This window comes from Propithecus coquereli, unplaced genomic scaffold (assembly GCF_000956105.1).
Source record: "Propithecus coquereli isolate 6110/MARCELLA unplaced genomic scaffold, Pcoq_1.0 Scaffold372, whole genome shotgun sequence".
Classification (NCBI taxonomy): Eukaryota; Metazoa; Chordata; class Mammalia; order Primates; family Indriidae; genus Propithecus; species Propithecus coquereli.
Genome location: NW_012149419.1, coordinates 1,447,679 through 1,466,616, shown reverse-complemented (window position 1 = coordinate 1,466,616; position 18,938 = coordinate 1,447,679). Strand labels below are relative to the sequence as shown.

Sequence of the window (18,938 nt, the reverse complement as noted above, 5' to 3'; positions counted from 1 at the left end):
GAGGTGTTGTTAATATAACTCTCATTCTATCGGCGGGGAAACAGGCACCAGGAAGGCAGGTGGCTGTCCGGGATCACAGAGGCACTGAGAGGCACGATGGGACCAGCACTCCCGAGCCCACGCCCCTCCCAGCCAACCACGACGCGCGCGACAACGCCTCGAAGCAGAGAGCTGGCGGGCATGCCGTCTGCACGGCCGCGACGCCCGGGCTCTCTGACTGGGTGTGCGCATCTGACGGTGGACGGCACTGCGTGTTCCCAGAGGAACTGCATGTGAGGAGATTTAACAGTATTTTAAAATGCCCTCAGGAAACCTGCTATTAAAATGAATGATACGGTGATTTTGTATCTTTAAACGTAGATTTTCCCATTGTGTACTTTCTTAGAGGGGGGCATATCTGTCAAAAAACTTTCTTTGGACAGGAGGGGGATGAGGGGTGAAAACTTGCCTATTAGGTACGATGAACACTACCCTGGCGATGGGCACACTAAAAGCCTGACTTCAGCATTATGCAATTGACCATGCAACAAAAACAGTTACACCCCTTAATATTTTGAAATTAACCTTTTAAAAAAATCAACTCGTAGTAAGTCAGAGTAGATTTATTGTGATAATGCCACCAATTTGGTGAGCAGAGACCCCAAAGGCATCCACTCTAGCAGCAAGAGTCAAATGGAGTCAGGACCTGAGCAACGAGGATTACATTTCATCTTCACAACAACTTGCAAAATGAGAACGCTCGGAGGAAAGCCACACCCAGGACAACCCGACAGCACCTGAGTGAGAGGAGGGGCTGGCATTTGAACCCGAGTCTGCCTCCAAAACTTTCCCTCACACGTTGCTGTTTTCTCAAATACAGGATTTGCCAAACCTCAAACACAGTCGTTTCCTTTGGCTCTCAAAGCTACTGTCTCCAGCAAAGGTTCCAGAAAAGGTTCAAAAATAAATAAATTATAGTGTCAAAGGAATAGCTCTTAAATTTTTAGCCAAAACTCAGTTTAGGAGATTTGGTCAGTAAAATAAAAGTGCTGTATCTTTCAAAATCTGGGGCCATTTTAACCTTTTCTGTAGCAGTATACATAAGGAGAGAATTGTATTATCTCAACTTCTGATTGTTCCTTCAACATGTGTTTATTAGGCAACTGCTAGGTACCAGGCTGTGGCAGGCACTGGTGACAAAGACCTTGCTCTCAAGGTACTTACATTTTAGCGGGGTAGGAAGACCAACAAAATAAATAAAACAGGCAAAATAAATAAATGTCAGGGTGTAATAAATGCGTGAAGAAAAGTTAAGCAGGGCAAAGGGAAAACCGTGACCATGGGCTGATTATTTATTTTCCATACCATTCCATGGTCAGGAAAGGCTTCTCTAGTAACATGACTTCTGAGAAGACTCCTTTGGAAGTGAGCCCCTCAAATCATGCCGACTTCTGAAGGAAAAATGCTCCAGGCAGCAGCAGCAAAGACAAAGGCTTGAGGTGAGAGAGATGCAAGGTGTGTCTGAGCCAGCGTGGCCAGAATGGAGCATTTGTGATTACGGTAGTTAGAAATGAAAATGATTCAGTTTATCTAAATGCTGGTCTGGCCATGACTTCCCAATTCATCTTAGAATTATATATTTATCCTCTATCAGAGCTGGAAAGGCCCTTCAGAGCACCCAACCTAACTCTTTTTACAAACAGGAAACTAAAGCTCAGAGAAGTGACTTGTCCAGAGTCACACAGTTGTAGCGCTGTAAAAGATCCCCCAGTCCTGAGGACTGCATCAGCGTCTGTTCCATGGCGATGGGCTTTCTGTGACTGATGAGGTCTTATCTAAAATTTCCTATCTCAGGAGAGGTATTTTCTCTGTGGTTACACATTAAGTCTGTACCGTTTATCTCGGAATAATTTATTATAAAGCCCCGTCCATGACTGAAGGCCAAGGCAAGCCCAGAAAAATGGTATTTATCATTGGTCATGAGTTAAACTTTGACAAAAGATTCCTTCTGGCCTCATTTTCTTCTGTATATTCGACATCCCAGTAGAAGATTTTCATGTGAGCAAAGGATAACTGAGTTTTGTGCATTCGGCTGACCTGGCAGCACATTTGTCTCTGAATCTTGTTCAGAGTCTGGGTTTGGGTATCTTGGGAAGAGGGCGCTGAGGGTTTGTTGCTTGGCTTCTCTTTGTGCGTCTGCTGCTGCTCTGAAGCGAGGCCGGTCCTGGGATGGAGCTCAGAAGGGAACGATTAACTTCAGGACACCCCGGGCTAAACCAAGCTCTCACAATGACCCTACTCAACCTCCTGATCTCATGGCACTGCTGAAGGAGCTTAGTGGATTCTCAACCTTTTATTTTATTTTATTATTTATTTATTTTACTGCAAGACTCTCAGAGACTTTGTTTTTTATTTTATTTCAATAGATTTACGGGGTACGAGTGGTTTTTTTGTACCATGGAGGAATCGTGTAGTGGTGAAGTCAGGGCTTTCAGTGCACCACCATCCGAATAGCGTATGCTGCAGCCAACAGGTAATTTTCATCCTTCACTCCCTCCTTCTCCCCCACTTCTGAGCCTCCGAAGTCCATTGTACCACTCTGTGTGACTGTGTATACCTATTGTTTAGCTCCCACTTATAAGTGAGTACATGGGGTATCTGTTTTTCCATTCCCGTGATACTTCACTTAGGATGACGGTTTCCAGTTCCATTTAAGTTGCCGCAAAAGACATTACTTCATTCTTTTTTATGGCCGAGTAGTTTTCCATGGTATCTAAATACCACATTTTCCTTATCCATTCATCAGTTGATTGGCACTCAGGTTGGTTCCATAAATTTGTAATTGTGAACTGTGCTGTGCTAGAAACATATAAGTGCAGTTGTCTTTTTGATATGACTTCTTTTCTTTTGGGTAGATACCCAGTGGTGGGACTGCTAGATTGAATGGCAGGTCTACTTTTAGTTCTCTGAGGAATTTCCAAACTGTGTTCCATAGAGGTTGTACTAGTCTACATCCCACTAACAGTGTGTAAGCCTTCCCTGTTCACTGCATCCATGCCAGCATCCATTGTTTTTTGACTTTTTAATAATGGCCATTCTGATGGGGGTAAGGTGGTATCTCATTGGGTCTGGCTCTGTTGCCCAGGCTAGAGTGCCGTGGTGTCAGCCTAGCTCACAGCAACCTCAAACTCCTGGGCTCAAGCGATCTTCCTGCCTCGGCCTCCCGAGTAGCTGGGACTACAGGTATGAGCCACCATGCCTGGCTAATTTTTTCTCTATATATATAATTTTAGTTGTCCAGATAATTTCTTTCTATTTTTAGTAGAGACGGGGTCTCGCTCTTGCTCAGGCTGGTCTGGAACTCCTGACCTTGAGCGATCCACCCGCCTCGGCCTCCCAGAGTGCTAGGATTACAGGCGTGAGCCACCGCGCCCGGCCTCATTGTGGTTTTAATTTGCATTTCCCTGATGATTAACGATGTTGAGCATTTTAAAATATTTTGTTGGCCATTTGTATATCCCAGCTTTTTATAGTTCAACTGAGATGAAGCTATGGCTATCTTTTAAAGTTGTGATGTTAGATTTCATGACACTTATTTTATTGGTGTGTTTTGAATCTGAGTTCCCTGAAAATGAGAAACTGAGAAGACTGGTGAGGGCAGGATAGTTTATCTGCATAATCCTGTTTCTTCTCCCATCCCTAGGCCATAATTATGAGTTCAGCCTACTGTTAAGATGTCCAGGTAATCAGAAGTATTACCAGTGCCAGGAAGATGGTGATAACAGGCAAGCAGGGTGCCAACAGCTGCCTTTCGTGAGCATTTACCATGCGTCAGGCCCTATGTTGTCTCGTTGATTCCTGTAACCACCTGGGAAGAGGGGTATCGTGACCTTCATTTCACAGACGAGGAAATTAAAGTTCAGTGTTGAGTGACTTTCCCGAAGTCAGAGTGTAGGAAAGAGCAGAGCAGGCATTTCAAAGCCAGCTGACTTCAGAGCCTATGCTCTTAACCACTGTGACATTTGACTTTTTGTACCATCAGAGATCAGGTTGGACACCTCGACTGCAGACTCAGTCAAAGTGAGTCCACTGAGGTACTTCTTTAACGGTTCATACTACTGCATCCGCCACACGCAGGAGATCTGTGGAAATCACAGCTGGTCACAAATGGGGAAGTGATCCCTGCAAAGGGGGAAGAGAGATCCTTTCTCAGTTGAGTGCAACAGTCTAAGTATGCGCTCTTGAGGGCTCAGTGCCAGGTCCCTGGGCTGGCCGCTGTCTACTCCAGGTGACATCCTGGCCATGCAGCCACCTGGGCAAGCCAGGAGTCCTTTACGAACTCTCCAGAGGTTTGTGGACTAAAACATGTACCTGGTATGAGCATGTGGCGCTTCAAACTGCCTTTGTGTAGGAAAATTCACCAAAATGATGAGGGAAACAAATGCCATCTTTTATTATAATATTTTGATTTTGTGAAGTTGGTGACTTTTAATGCAGCTAGCTGAGATTGCTAACTGGCAGATTTCTCTATTCTAGCACTAGCCACGTCACTCACTGGAAGTCTTAAAATAAATGTTTAAGCAGAAGTTATTTTTAATTAGGAATTTTTTGTTCTGCTTTTGGGGAAAAAAATCCCGTATTTTTTCTTGGTGCTGTAATATTAAGAGTAACTTGGCTCCGAAATGGTTATACTGTTGAAATTCTTAGGCTCTTCCATAGACATGATGCATTTCTATTTCATGAAAGGACTGGTATCTGTCACACAAAGAAAGAAAATACAGAAAGCTGAATGCTTGTGTGACAGCTAAAGAGTGAGCTGCCAGCCCTGGGAGAACAGAAAGGCCTTGAGTGCTGAGTGTCCACTCTGAGCTCAGTCATGGACTGGGATGGGGCTGGGGGAGTTTACCAAGCGGGTGTGACCTAGGACCATCGGCCTTTGAGAAAGACAATGAGTAAAACAAGAATGCTTGAGCAGGAATTAGGTCACTTTTGAAAGTTTGAAAAGCTGGAATGGGATTCTGGAAAACTGCCATTCTTAACACACAACTGTGTCTCCTTCCCCCGTAGATGGGAGGCAGCTAGGAGACTGCTCCTGTTTCTATGTGCAGGGAAACGCCTGAGGTAAGCACAACAGGTTCGTTTTAGGAACCTGTAGTCAAATTAATGTTTAAGGTTTCTTACAAAGTCATCGAATTACAAAGGCCTGGAAAATGCGCGCACGTAGCTGAGGCAAAACCCAGTTCCAGCAGCCTCACGTGCAGCCTGCTCGCTTGTTCTTACCTACTCAGGGGCGTTCAGGAGCTTTTGGCACGTGTGGCGTGGACCAGACAGCTGCGTGATCCTCAGGGACTTCACTACAGAGGAGCTAGATGGGGGAGGGAGACAAAGGGACCCTTGCTTTCAGCTATCAGCAGAGACTCCATCTCTGACAGCTGGAATCGATGGGGCATTTCCAGATGAAAAAGTCAGTTGCTAACTAAAATGAATATGCAAAGGTGCTTACTCCCAATATAGTAATATGCAGGCAGTCAAATCATCTGTCATTGGAGTTAATTTAATTATCAGACCACATTTAATTATCCAATACAAAATGTAAATAAAGTGAAGGGCTGACAGCACATACTAATTATGTTCATTATAATAATTAAATGGGAAGGAATTTAAAGGGAGTCACGAAAGTGCCATAAAATACAGGGAAGCTTTTGATTAAAACAACAACATTTTAATTAGAAACTGCAACCCTATAGGAAACAGATGATTCGTTCCATCAAGGATGGGGCATTACTTTTATTATCCAGGTTTTTCTTCTGAAGTCATCCTTGGTGTCATGGGGCTCAATCCTTCCAGTTAATAGACTAAATGGTAACAAACAGAAAGCGCCAATCCTTTATGCAAAGCAGTTACCTAATCAAACAACCTTACAACAGTAGGATTTCAGGGTCCCCTGTCTTATAAAGACGCCAGCTGTTTCCCCAGTGGGAACTCGAGGATCCCCAGTGGACAAACCGGCTCTGCAAATTAACATGACCCGTGACTAATGATATGGAAACTTTAAATGAATTAAGCATCATAAGTTTTATGAAATTCCTCTGATTTAGAGAAAGTGGCATCAGGCAAAATAAATTCACTTTCGTAAGAATCGAAGTGAGCTGTAAACTCACCGGACTGCCGGTGGTGAGGCGGGGCTCTGCTAGTTCTTGCTTGGTAATTCCTTTTCCTTCTCTGAGCCTCAGCTTCCCCACCTACGACATGGGGGAGCTGGACTGGAAATCTCCCAGCGCCCATCCGGGATGAAGCTCCGTGAACCTGCGACTGAAGCTGGGGCGAGCGGTTAAAACTGCACTGACCACAGTCCCTTAGTGAGTGCTCACTTAGCAAATTACTGGGTTTTGGTAGGGGAAGTAGGAAGGGAATTTAATAGACCCAGTTTTTAAAATGAAAACCAACAGTTAGCTTTTCAGTTATAGAAAACTTCCCAGCTCTACTGGGGAAGGAGCAGTCACCACCTCAGCAAGTTGAGGCTATTCCCATACCCTGCCCTCGCCCTGCAAAAGGACCGGCCGGGAGCCCAGCACGCGCCGCTGAGCACGGCCTGCTGCTGCTGGGGAGGGCCTGTGCTGGAGAAGGCATCCCAGGGCCAGGCCCCCGACACCTCACCCGTGAGGAGTCCCTGCTATGAGTGTCTGCCAGTGGATCCCCTCTATTAACGCTGGGGGCGCCGAAGCAGATGAGGCTCGCAAAGGTAAGCTGCCGCGTAGTGGGCAGGCAGCTCAGTAAGCTGCCTGCTGCAGACAGAATCTGGACAGGGCGAGGAAGATCTGAAAAGCCACGAAATGGCTTGGAGTCCCCATGAGATCATGCTGGTCTGTCTGTGGTTCCAGTCTCAGCCTTTAAAATGTCACATACTCATGGGGCTCACAGGGGCACTCATCTAGTACAATCCACTTCTTTTTTATTTGCTTTATTTTATTGTGTAAACTATACATAACATATAATTTGCCATTTCAGCCACTTTTATCCCCACAGTTCAGTGGCATTAAGTTCATGTACAATATTGTGCAACTATCGCCACCATCCACTTCCAGAACCAACCTTCTTCTTTGCATAGTCAGAGATGCTCAGGCCTCAAGAAGGGAAAGGATTTATCAAAGGTCCCCGAGCTAGGGGCAGAGCTGAGGTTGGAACCCAGGCCTTCCACTTGCTCCACTGCGGTCCATTTGTGCTCATAAAACATGTCCATTTATACCTTCCCAGGATCTTTCTGAGTCTCCCGGAAAGGCTCACAGCTTCCAAGTCGGCCTCTAGAGGGGCAGGATGGCAGCTCCTCGATGTGCTGTCTGGTGAGCGGGCTCCGTCGCAGTGGACGGTGCCCGTGACGTGTGACTTTCTTACGCAGTGTGAGGCGATCTGAAAGGTGCACTGAGTTGGGCTTTGCAAGCCCTGGATTCCAGCCCTGATCTCCCAGTGAGTCTCTGCGTAATGGCAGGGAGCTTCCTACCTCTTGGAGCCCAGTTCCTCACTTGGGCCACAGCCTCACGGACGTGCTAACGAGGCTCAGGAGCCGGCAGGCGGGAAGCACAGCATGAAGAGCCCTGCAAGTACAGGCGGCTGTGCTCAGAAACAGCGTCCCCGCAGGGTGCCGTGTCTCAGCCTTTTCTGGTCACTGTCTTTTCTGTTAGTTTCTTATTCTTTCTCTGCTTTTAAAAATCAAATTCTTTCTTCTCATAGATTGTTCCATTTCGGCAACTGCCCCAGAGCTGAAATGACTTCTCTGATCTTCTCCCAAATCAGAAGTGGATGTCGAGTTCAATATTCAGCCTTCTAAGCGGCAAGGTGCTGAAACACACGGTCTGGCTTTTCTCACTTCTCCGATTTCTTCCTCAGAGTGAGCTCACCTCTCAGCAGTGATCGCCGAACCCCACTGCGTCCTCTCCTTCCCCGATTGACAAGTGCCAGGGTCTCGGCTCCGCGTCCGCCTCCCGCGTCGCCCGGTGCTGCCTCCACTCACTTCCTCCGCTCTCCTCTCCACCCGCGGGCCACGCCGCCGCTGTCCCACCAGCTGGGAGCCAGGTCTTCCGCCCCTCTCCAAACGCAAGTCCCCCAGTTCCCACTCACTCTGGAGAGCCCCAACGCACCGGAGTGTGTGTTTCATCTAAAGGAGAGTATTAGTCTGTGATCCAGTCTCTGCAGAAAAACCCTCTGAAATCCCACAAAGTTCTGAGTTCAGTAAGTTTATCATAACAGAGGTGGTTTAGGCAAAAAGTTTCAAACCATCACTAGCCTGGGACGCACTGAAAGGACCCACCTTCTGCTACAGAACCGCACACGACGAAACGTTACCACACAGATTCCTCCCCTCTCTCCGATGCAGCAGACAGTGTCATGATCTATCGGGAACAATTTAAGTATGAAACAGGAAATTGCTAGGTAAACCATGAATGTCCATACAAGATAAAGCCATGTAGCCATTAAAAATATTCACACGCCTGACAAAGACAAGGTGACGAAAAAGTCTCACAAAGAGCGATTCTGACATTATGCCGAGCGAGCAGGACGAGGGCGTTTGTACCGCACGACCTCGGCCACGTCAACCTACTCGTAGGAAAGGGGCCGGCGGGGAACCTGCCGAAAGGCTAACACTGGCCGCCTCAGACGGGAGAGCAGGATAACTGTGGTTCCGTTTTGTTCTTTATGCTGGCCCTGTCTTTTTCACAATAAATAAGGATCATTTTTTTTTTCATTAGAAAAATAAAAAACTTTTAAAAGAAAATAAAATGCAGTTTGGTAGGTCGAATGGATGCATGTGAAGAAAAAAATCCACACGGAAGATTTCCCTCAACTCTCCTTCCCTGAGCAGCTTGTGAGCGACTCGGCACCTGATGGGCCTGGTCCCCAGAAAGGACAGGCGCCCAGGTGGAGGCCCTGGGAGGGAAGGACATTGCCCGAGTGCTGCTGTGGTGGGAGGGAGAAAGCTGCCTTCCATGCTCCTGTCAGCAGAGTCTGCAGAAGAGGAACTTTTCTGTGTACGGAACTTACTCTGGCGGGGTCGAGATTTTCTGTATGTTAACCATGGAAATCTTTCTAAAACAGATTGCTCGTTCCTCAGCCTTCTTAAAAGGAATGCACTGAACGCACGCTTTGCCTCTGTGCTCACTCAGGTTCAGCATTAGAGACATCAACGATCATCTGGGAAATAAAAAACGGGGCTCAGTGTGCTTCTGAGCACCGATGGCCGTGATCTCCGAGCTCTGAGCACCGATGGCCGTGATCTCCGAGCTCTGAGCACCGATGGCCGTGATCTCCGAGCTCGCGCGCCTGCGCTGCTTCCCGCTCAGGGCTGCCGCTCCGCCCGCGGCGCCGGGTGCCGCAGCACGGCCGTCTCCTCCGCCTGCCCTGGCCTAGTCTACTGCGGCCCATGCGCCTAGCCAACACCCCTGTTAGAGATTTGTCCACAGAATCAGCAAGCTGAGAGTGCGGGTTAAGGGGTTTTCCGGAGGCCTTTTTCTTAGCTACGATCTATGCAATTAAGGTTGCTGAGCAGGGGGCTTTAGAGAAACGAGGCTGTCAGTAATTACTGCTTGATATGTTAGTTATGCCATGACTCTGGTTACAAAAATAAGAGAAACAAGGTGCTTTATTATTATTATTTTTTACAAACTCTGTAACAGATTTTCCAACTTCTTAAAGCAGTAGAGCCCTCTTTACAAATGCAGTCTTGCTAAGACGTCAGATAATCAAAGCAGTTAAAAGCAAAACTACTCGAGTGACTCAGGGAGTAGAGGCTGATCCTGTTCTCTCAGCCCCTCATCCAACACCACCTAGAAGCCTCTGAGCACGTAGGCAGAAGCCAAGAGTCCAGAACGGTTTCATAGAGCACCAGACTGTGATACCGTTTGGAAAGTGACCCAAGTGGAAAGATGCAAGCCACCTTATCGAAACAAAAGATGGATGGCTAGAGCAGCAGAATCTATGTGGTAAGGGAACACAGGCTTCTGTATGGTTTAAGAATATTTTATTAAAGGTATTTTATTGTTAAAGCTCTAAGAGGAGGCCCTAGTGCTAATCTAGTGCTGATCAAATCTCATTGGAGAGAAGAAGCTAGAGACATATCCCTGGAGCCTGGTTAAAGGGCTTCACGCAGCACAGATGGGTTCCAGCAGGCTAGCCTGCCTTTTCTCACTCCGATACCTCACACTCTCAGCGCCGGGGGAGCAGTCTAAGGCACTCGCCGGGGCCTCTTACCTGGTTATCTGGGTGGTTGACAGTGAAGTAGCCCACACAGACGATGACCTCATGAAGGAGGCTTTCACAGGAGACTTGGCTGCAGTGACCCAGCAGGGAGCTGGCCATGTGCCGGAATGCAAGGGACAAGCCCTCTGCCCCTACAATAGACTGACAAAGACAAGGGGCAGTTAGAACTCCCCAGCCCAGGGAGAGCCATGACTACAAATCACAAAGACTGGGCCCTGTGCCCTTTCTGCCACGGTGCTAGAAAAACATGCCATTTCTACAGCACTATGCTTAACAGTTCAGTTCAGGGGTTCTTGCTCTAATAAATGACCATAATAAGTGCAATGTTTAACCTGAAAGGGACAGAGAATTGAGCACAGCAGACCAAATTCCTGTACCATGTGGATCAAAACATTATCTACCTAAAGCATAGTTATTCATTTATTTTTGGTGACAGTGTCTTGCTTTGTTCCCCAGACTAGAGTGCAGTGGTGTCATCACAGCTCACTGCAACCTCCAACTCCTGGGCTCAAGTGATCCTCCTGCCACAGCCTCCTGAGTAGCTGGGACCACAGGCACATGCCACCATGCCTGGCTAATCTTTTTATTTTTTGTAGAGGCAGGGTCTTACTATGTTGCTCAGGCTGGTCTCAAACTCCTGGCTGTAAGTGACCCTCCTGCCTCGGCCTACCAAAGTGCTGGGATTATAGGTGGGAGCCACCACACCCGGCCTCCGTTTTTAATAGTTCAATTTTTCTAATTATACAAATACTCTTACTGCAGAAAATTTGGAAAAGTATAAAAATAATAAAATTCACCTATAAATCTACTATTTAGCTAACTTCTAATAATTCTTTTTTTTTTACCTGAAGGAGAAAATATTTTCTTGTACACAGAGATAAATATATATTTCTAATTAGTTATTTACATTCACACAGAACAGAAATATACATAATAACTAGGTATTATTCAAGTAAACAGCACTATAAACCAAAGGCTCCCAAAAGAATGTGAAAAAACAAAACAAAAAATCCCCGCCAAGCTATGAAGCCCCTCAGCAACGAGGCTTCTGGGATCCTTTCTCCAGACAGGCAAAGGGCTGTCGGCGGTGGGCAACTCAGGAGGAGAGTCTGAGTCTGTGTAGCCTGAAGATTCTATTTAATAAACATGTCAAACAGACAGAGCGACAGGAGGGCAAAGGGGACAGGCGAAGCCCACAGAACACACTCGCAGCCCACACTGGAATGAAGCACCGCTGCTGGCCTGTGGGAAAAGGCAGCATTTTAAACTCATCTCTTGATGTGAAGTCTTGGGGGGCTTGAACCAGGTCTGATATGTTACAGCTTGGAAGTCTCGATGAATTTACTTTACCTAACAGTGGGTGAAACAGGGTCCTTTTAGTGAGTATTGCTGAAACAAAATTACTGCTAAATTTTAAGAGTGCTTTCTGTCTGTTTCACAGCCCTGAAACAAAAAAATGGTTTTCAAGCCCCAAAGAGACTTTAGGAGGGCTTTGCTCCTTTAAATCAAGCAGCGACACCTTCTCAGCTCAGCCCTATTTAATTAGTCGCGTCCAGCATGCTGTGACCCAGTGCCCTCTGTTTAACCTTCGCTGATAAGAGCAGGTCAAAGGACATGGAAGCTTGAATATAAAAATTAAACCAATTTTTCAAGGAAACTGTATTTCCTTTTTAGCCAGAATTAATTGCCAAGTCAGTACATTGATTTGTTTCTTGAGACCACCTTCAATTGTAAAAACTGTCAAAGTGTATACAATATACAATATGCCTGATCTCAAGGCCATCTGCGCCAGTATGAATTCAGAGTGAAATCAGGCTCTTTGCTGAAGGGAGAAAAATATTTTGACAGCCTGATTAGTATACAATGAAATGGACCCTGCTAAGAAAGTCGTCTACGGATAACCTTTTGTTCCTACTACATGATGGATTCTCGCACAAGACAAGCACACGGGCTTGTGGCTTTGAAGAGGCGTGGAGGAGCACTGGGAGGGCTGCGTTTAGTTCCTGAGTTTCTGACTCAACTCTGTAAGATGGTTTGGGTAAATTCCTCATCTTCAAAAACTGAGTCAGTCCACATTTCCGGAGGGCCTGCTATGTGCTAGCTAGCACACACCTTTATATAATCATATTTAATCCTCAGTCTTGTGAGGTAGGTGGTTTTAATCTCTATTTTACAGATAAGGAAACTGAGTCTTACAGTTCCAATGACCTGTCTCAGATCGCACAATTCGAAGTGCAGTGTGGCGGCTCAAAGTCAGGCCAGTCTGACTCCAGATCCAGGGGTCCGATGAGGACGCCTCTCCAGCAGCTCGGCGCTCTCGTGACGCATTGGAACCCAAACCATCAGCATGTCTGGCACCATCTTGTCTGATTCTTCAGCAGGTCAAGCTATTTATCTCATTTCAGTTTTCTTCTTCAGTTCCTTTGAGCCTCCCAGGCAATTCAAACATTATTTCTCAGATTTTTCTGAGGTCACACCTATGCTGAGATATACACCTTCCTTCTTTGCACCTAAAATCTCTCTTCCTGTCCTTTACATACATAGTTCCTAAAATCTTACTTTTGACATATAAGTTGTTTTGATGAACTAGACCAGGAGTTTCTCTGATCATATCTATCATAAAAACAGTACTTGTCTCCAAAATGCACCCATTGCTCTACAGTGCAACTACTGTGTATTTAATTTACTTGAGCATTATATACTTTGTAGACAGATGTTTTGTTTTAGCTGGTGAGGCTTATGTCTCTCTCCCCTGAATCTGGAAGGCTTATGACTGATTCAATCAATAAAGCATGCTTAATTATCTTGATATGTAACTGTATGACTTCTAAGGCTAAGTCATAAAAAGCCATGCAGCTTTTGTCTGGTTCTCTTGGAATAGTTGCTTTCTGGAAGCTTCCTCTTAGGACACTCCCACTCAGAAACAGGACACCATGATGTTTTGAGAAGACCAAGTCACATAGAGAAGCAGTATGTGGACGCTCTGACGAATAGTGCTACATGAACCTTGTCTCTGAGTTATCCCAGCCATCAAATGTGAGAGTGAAGAAGCCTTCCGGATTATTTCAGCTCCCAGCTATAGCCCTGACATCATGGAGCAGAGACAAGCCATCTCCACTGTGACGACCCTGTGCAAATTCTGTACTCATAGAATCTATGATCATAATAAAACGGTTGTTTCTTTACCTCACTAAGTTTGTTTGTTTTAAAATGCCTAAAAGTAACTAGAAACAATATGCTAATCATTGGTAAGTATATTAAAGGCCCTGATGCTAAATTCTGGGCATGTAGGTCCTCTCACATGCGGATGAGGAGTCAGAGAGAAACATGTGCTGGATCTTGGGCACCAAAAGAATGGCAGCCAGGACCCTGCAAGGTCAAAGGAACAGGAGGAAGAGAGAGATCCTCGCAGGCTTTCCTGGCCTATGCTCTGGTTACAGGTAAAAGGTGTCTGGGAACTGTGGCTCGGGAGAGAATGAGAAAGAGTCATGGAAAGCTTGACTAAAATAAAAGAAGACAGGAGAGGCAGAACGGAGGTAAAACAAGAAGAAAAACAAGCAGGAAAGAACTGAGAAAGAAATATAGAGTTGCATGAGAGAGAGAGAAGAAAGCCGCGAAGGTACTAGAGAACTGTGAGAACTGGCCCAGAAAGGACATAAGAGGCAGGGCATTTGATCTGAAAACAGCTGATCACTCTTGAGCCGCCCTGGTGTTTTTTCCTGCTGTTTCTGGCAAAAGTGGCTCAAGTAGGAGATAGTTTCGGGCTGCATGTGGGAAAAGACGTGGAGAGGAGAAATCTTGGTTTTCACTTTGGTTGGGCATGAAGGGTTCCAGAAATAAGCTTTTGATTTTTCTAACATTATTGGCCAGCATGCCTAAAGGCCAATAGGTCTGGCTGAAGTTCAGTGGTGCTCCGTTTTGAGTGAGGCTACAAAGGCCACCAGCTCACAGGAGAAGGGAGGGAGCAGGGACCTGGGGCTCCCTGATACTCAGAGTGACTGACAGAATGGCTGAGTTAACCTAGATGTGGAGTATCCTGCAATAGTATAAATGCTGGTAGAAGACCCAGGAAACTAGAAGCTAAGAGACGTTTTTAGATATTTGCTTTTTCATAATCTATGGAAACAAAGAACTCCGTATTCTGAGCACATAAAATTAGGGTCCCTTGGTTTCCAAGCTGCTTCCAGGCAGAACACAATGGGCTTGGATGGGCACAAATGTTACGTTCAACCCTGAGGCAAGAACCATCGACATTTTTTGGAGCAGATAGCTCCCATTTTGGTGTGGCTATAAACTCCAGGACTCTACATATTGTATAGCTAGTTGCCATCAACTGCTTTGCAAACAACACTAAGGAAGTGATTTCTGTTCTTATGATGGATAAACTAATTGTATAAAATTGAAAGATACTAGATCCAATGGTACAACTTACTAATTTCCTTTTTTTGAACAGAATGACATCAAAGAGTTGCACATTTGTCATCAGCTACAAAACAGAAGTATTTCTTCCATCTCGGAATGGCAAAGACAACTATTTCATACATTTGTATCTCTCTAACCTTTCTCGCTCTGAGCAAAGCAATTCATCTAAATTATGGGTTCATCATCTGCCAAGTTTGTTTCTTTTTTAACAAAATCACTTGACAGTTAATAAACTGAAAGAGAAAGTCTACTCCTTGGTGCTTGCTCTGTTCCAAAGGTTCTGTGTTTTTGAAAATTAAATTTCCTACACGAAAAAAAAATCTGTTTCTAAGCTGACAGTCTGGTGTTATAGCATCAAGCAATTTTTCTTTCTTTAGCTATAAATATGTAATTTATAGGGCTTTGCACATTTAATTATGCATGTACTTTACATTGGACACAAATCAGTTAAATTATCCATAGAGAGTCATATCAATCAAAACAATTTATCTAATTTTGGTTCTGTTTATATAAGAAACTCTCCTTATTATTTAAAAGTTGATGAGATGATAATGCCTTTATGTAAAGAATTCAAGACAAAAGTGTGGCATTGGGTGAGCATAGGCTTTGGGGTCAGAGAATCATGGTACTAGTCCTGGCACAGTGACATGTAACCTTGGGCAAATTATCATACTTAACTGCCAGCTTCTTAACTGCGAGAATAAAGGAGAAAGCACATGAAGAGCATCTACTACAGTTCCCAGAAGACAGTAGCTTAGTAAATGGTACATATATTATAATTCCATTTTTTGTAGTTTATTTCTTAGGCCCCAATCCAGGAGAAGAACCTCACAACATAGCTACACGAATTACTTCCTGGTTGGTTAACATCAACACAAACCAAGGCTTGGTACCTGAAATGCGGGCAGATCAAGAGCTGCAAAGCTGTTGAAGAAACGCAAACTCTGAATGGCCACTTGGATGGTGTTTGGGGTGTAACTCTCCTTGGGACTGGCAGTGCTGGGGTCCGAGATGGTACCGTGGAAGAGGACACAGTAGAGCATGTGCAGAACTCCAGCCAGGTCTGTGGCTTGAAGAGCAGCTGTCAGCCCTGTGGGATCCTGACGATTATTGTCAAATATGCAGTATGACCTGACAAAGAAACATTCAGTTCTTTGAGAGAAATGTACTTAAAGGATGTCAGCATTTTTATAGGTCAAATGGAACAAGAGAAGCAGACCGTTAAAAACAAACCATGTGAGTTGTGTACTAAGGTAACAAGAAGCCTCAAGGAGTGAATGCGGCCTTCCCCGCCAGTGTGCCGTGGCTTCCCTTCTCCTCCGCCGGGACAGGAGGCAGTGGGAGCAGCGGCGACGGAGGGCGAGGCTGCCACCCGCCCTCCCCACACGCTGCAGCCTGGGCAGCCCCGCTTCGTTCAGTGCTTCATCTGGGCAGACGGGACGGTCTTACGAGAGCTTTTGGGACTCACAGGTCCAAAACACTGTAGCTTCCTTTCTGGATGCACAAAGGGAATCTTCTTAGGGGAGGCAGCTATCAGAAAAGCACGAAGCTTGAAAAACCCAGCAGTGTGTTGGTACACTGTGACAGGGAGACCCTCAACAGCTTTTGGAGGCACTGTTCCAACACCTAATGGCAGGACAGGTTGTGGGGCCCAGAGTCTCAAGAACAAGCAAGTGCTGGATTAGGTCTACAACAAATCATCACGAAGTCAGCCTAGCAACCGTGGCAGGTAACATTATGAATGAGCATGAAGAGACAATGGCAGTGACCAATGAAGTCCCCAAATCAATAGTAAAGCAGCAAGGGTTTGCTAAATAAACCAAATTCCTGAACTTGCATATACCTGAAGCATCTAGTGATTGAGAGCAGGCAGTTATAGTATATGTGGCTGCCAAGCCTTCATTTACTCTTTTTTTTTCTAGAACCAGGACAGTGTGCTTCTGGCAGGGCCCTCTCCCTATTTACTATGGCTCAGGGTTGCCCAGGCCTAGGGTAAGCTGCACATTTTATTTCTCTGGCTATTCAGCATGATTCAGGGACGGCACATATCACAATCGGAGCAAATGGGATGGAAGGAGATGGTTGGCAAGAAGTCCTTTTTCCTCCACAGGGTTTCGATCTGCGAAGATGTAAGGTCTGGAGTGATGACAGCCACTTGCTCTAACCACTGTACAAACTCTCAGGTCCCTCAGTGATGTTGTAAATGGGCCAGTGGCCTTTCTTCGTGGGACTCAGTTTTTCTCAGGAAAGGAAGTTACAAATTCCCACTATCTTCCTTTAATCTGGTACGATGTGCCCAATATTGAGCAGGAATGTGTTTATGTTTCTGGCATGGGATAATACCCTTTCCTAGTTTTTGACACTAATATAAGTTTTCTATTTTGTGTATGTGTGTACGGGGTGTTGTTTGCCATTCCTTTCAGCTGGAGCCTGGGATAGAAGAGAGCTGTCGAAGATCTATGCTTACCTCACTAACTTGCCCAGAAGCACTCAAGAGACACCACTAATTAAATAAGAATTGGGAGGTGCAGGAGGGCAAGTTTCTAGTATCTTATCTAGTTTTCCCAATTCATAACTTATTTTTTCCAAAGGGATCACTTTATTCATTTTAATTTGCTAGTTGCATCAAAGTAGAGTTTTATTTAATAATCGTGGCAAACATTTATGTCCTGAATGTGTACTGTTTCTGATATTGCTAAGAATATGACCATGTGATATGACATCCTTATATACCTTGTTCTCTTCTCAAGAAAGAAGCAGTCTTATAAAATACTGTCATATCATTTGTATGGCACGATCTGCTAAGTACATTCACATCTTTTACCTTATCTCATTCTTATTGCAGTTTTTCATAATAATAGTTGGTAGAGAAGGTCTTACTCTTCTCATTGTACACATGAAGCAATTGAGACCTACAGAGATAAGGTAAGATGTTTTAGGTCACACAAACTTGTTAGTGGCAAAAGCAGGGGTACTACCCAGACCTTTTGACTTCTTTGAGGTTAGTGCTTTGTCCAAGGAGCAAAACATCCAGGCCAAACAGGAGGCAATCTCTTCTTTTTTCTCTATGCCTGCTCTTAAACCAAATTTTGTGGTATCGAACATTGTTAAAGTACGTAGAGAGCGTAATGCGATCTTGTATCATTGTGGAGAGACATTTTTGTTTTATAGGACTCAATAAAAATAAAAGTTTAAGAAAATATACTTATTTGCTTACAGGTACATCTGAACCTTTACATAAACTTCTGTTAGCTAATGTCAGTTGGTCTTTACTTCCTTCCATTAAAGCTGAAAGAGTTAGGGGTCAGACCCTGACTAGAGACGTGAGTAGAGATTAATGTGTCTGAGTTTATTATATAGGTTCCAAGAGGGGGCCTGTGTTTATTTAACACTGACTGCCTTTTAGAACCAATGACAAGTCGGAAGACATCTCTCCTTAAAGCTCATTTCTAATAGGCTTTTAGAACCTTGGGGATGAGTGACATCATTGCTGGTGACAATAGTTTCACTGCTCTGTGATTCAGAATGCTGCCTTTCCCCTAACTGCTTGTGTTGCTTTTAAACTATCAGGACATTCTAATAGAGATTTTTAGGAATATAGCTTTATCATTTAAAACATTTCATAATACTTAATGTCTCTGAGCATTTATTAAATGCCATGAATTCATTGCTATTTCCTCTTCCAAGGAATAAATGCAATTTAAAAGAAAAGAAAAAAGTAAGTGAAGGTCAACAGAACAGCTCCTCCCCTGCACCATCGTTTAGGAAAACACTAATAGATTTAATAGATTATCTGACAGATTATAAAACAACACGGCCCAGTCTTTTGCAAGTGTTCTCCTAATGAAATCTAAATGTTGACCAAGGAAATTCAACTAAGTAAGCATTCAAGAACTCAGATGTGGAAATGATTCAAAATGCATATATTAAATAATACTGCTTTGTGGAAAAGGCCATTCACTTTAAAGTGAACCCAAGGAGTATACTGGGGGTAGAGGAGAGAGGGTTGGCTTCCTAATGTAGACCTGAAGGGACTTTAGAGAATGTTTACTTTTGAGTTAGCCTGAAGTACAGATAATTTGTCCATGAACAGGCCACTGGCTCCTGTTGGTCTTAACTGTCAGTTATAATCACTTTAAGCCTAAATGTTTATAATAAAAAAGTAAAAGGCCTTATTCATATCAGGCATGGGTTATAAAGTTTTCTTTAAAAATATAGGGAAGATGTGAGAAATCAGATTTTTTATGTACTACACTCTGAGATCTTCTTAATTTTACCAGAGTTTA

At 44.6% G+C, this 18,938-nt stretch overlaps 1 protein-coding gene across 1 annotated transcript in view; it reads right to left on the bottom strand.

The window, feature by feature from the left end:
- Positions 1-18,938, bottom strand: part of LOC105816469 (S phase cyclin A-associated protein in the endoplasmic reticulum-like) — a 69,369-nt gene that overhangs the window by 17,839 nt on the left and 32,592 nt on the right. Inside the window, exons 3-4 of the mRNA XM_012651901.1 lie at positions 15,546-15,783; positions 10,222-10,371 (exon numbers count right to left, since the gene is read on the bottom strand). Coding sequence (XP_012507355.1) covers positions 10,222-10,371; positions 15,546-15,783 — 388 coding nt within the window. The remainder of the gene's footprint in view (positions 1-10,221; positions 10,372-15,545; positions 15,784-18,938) is intronic.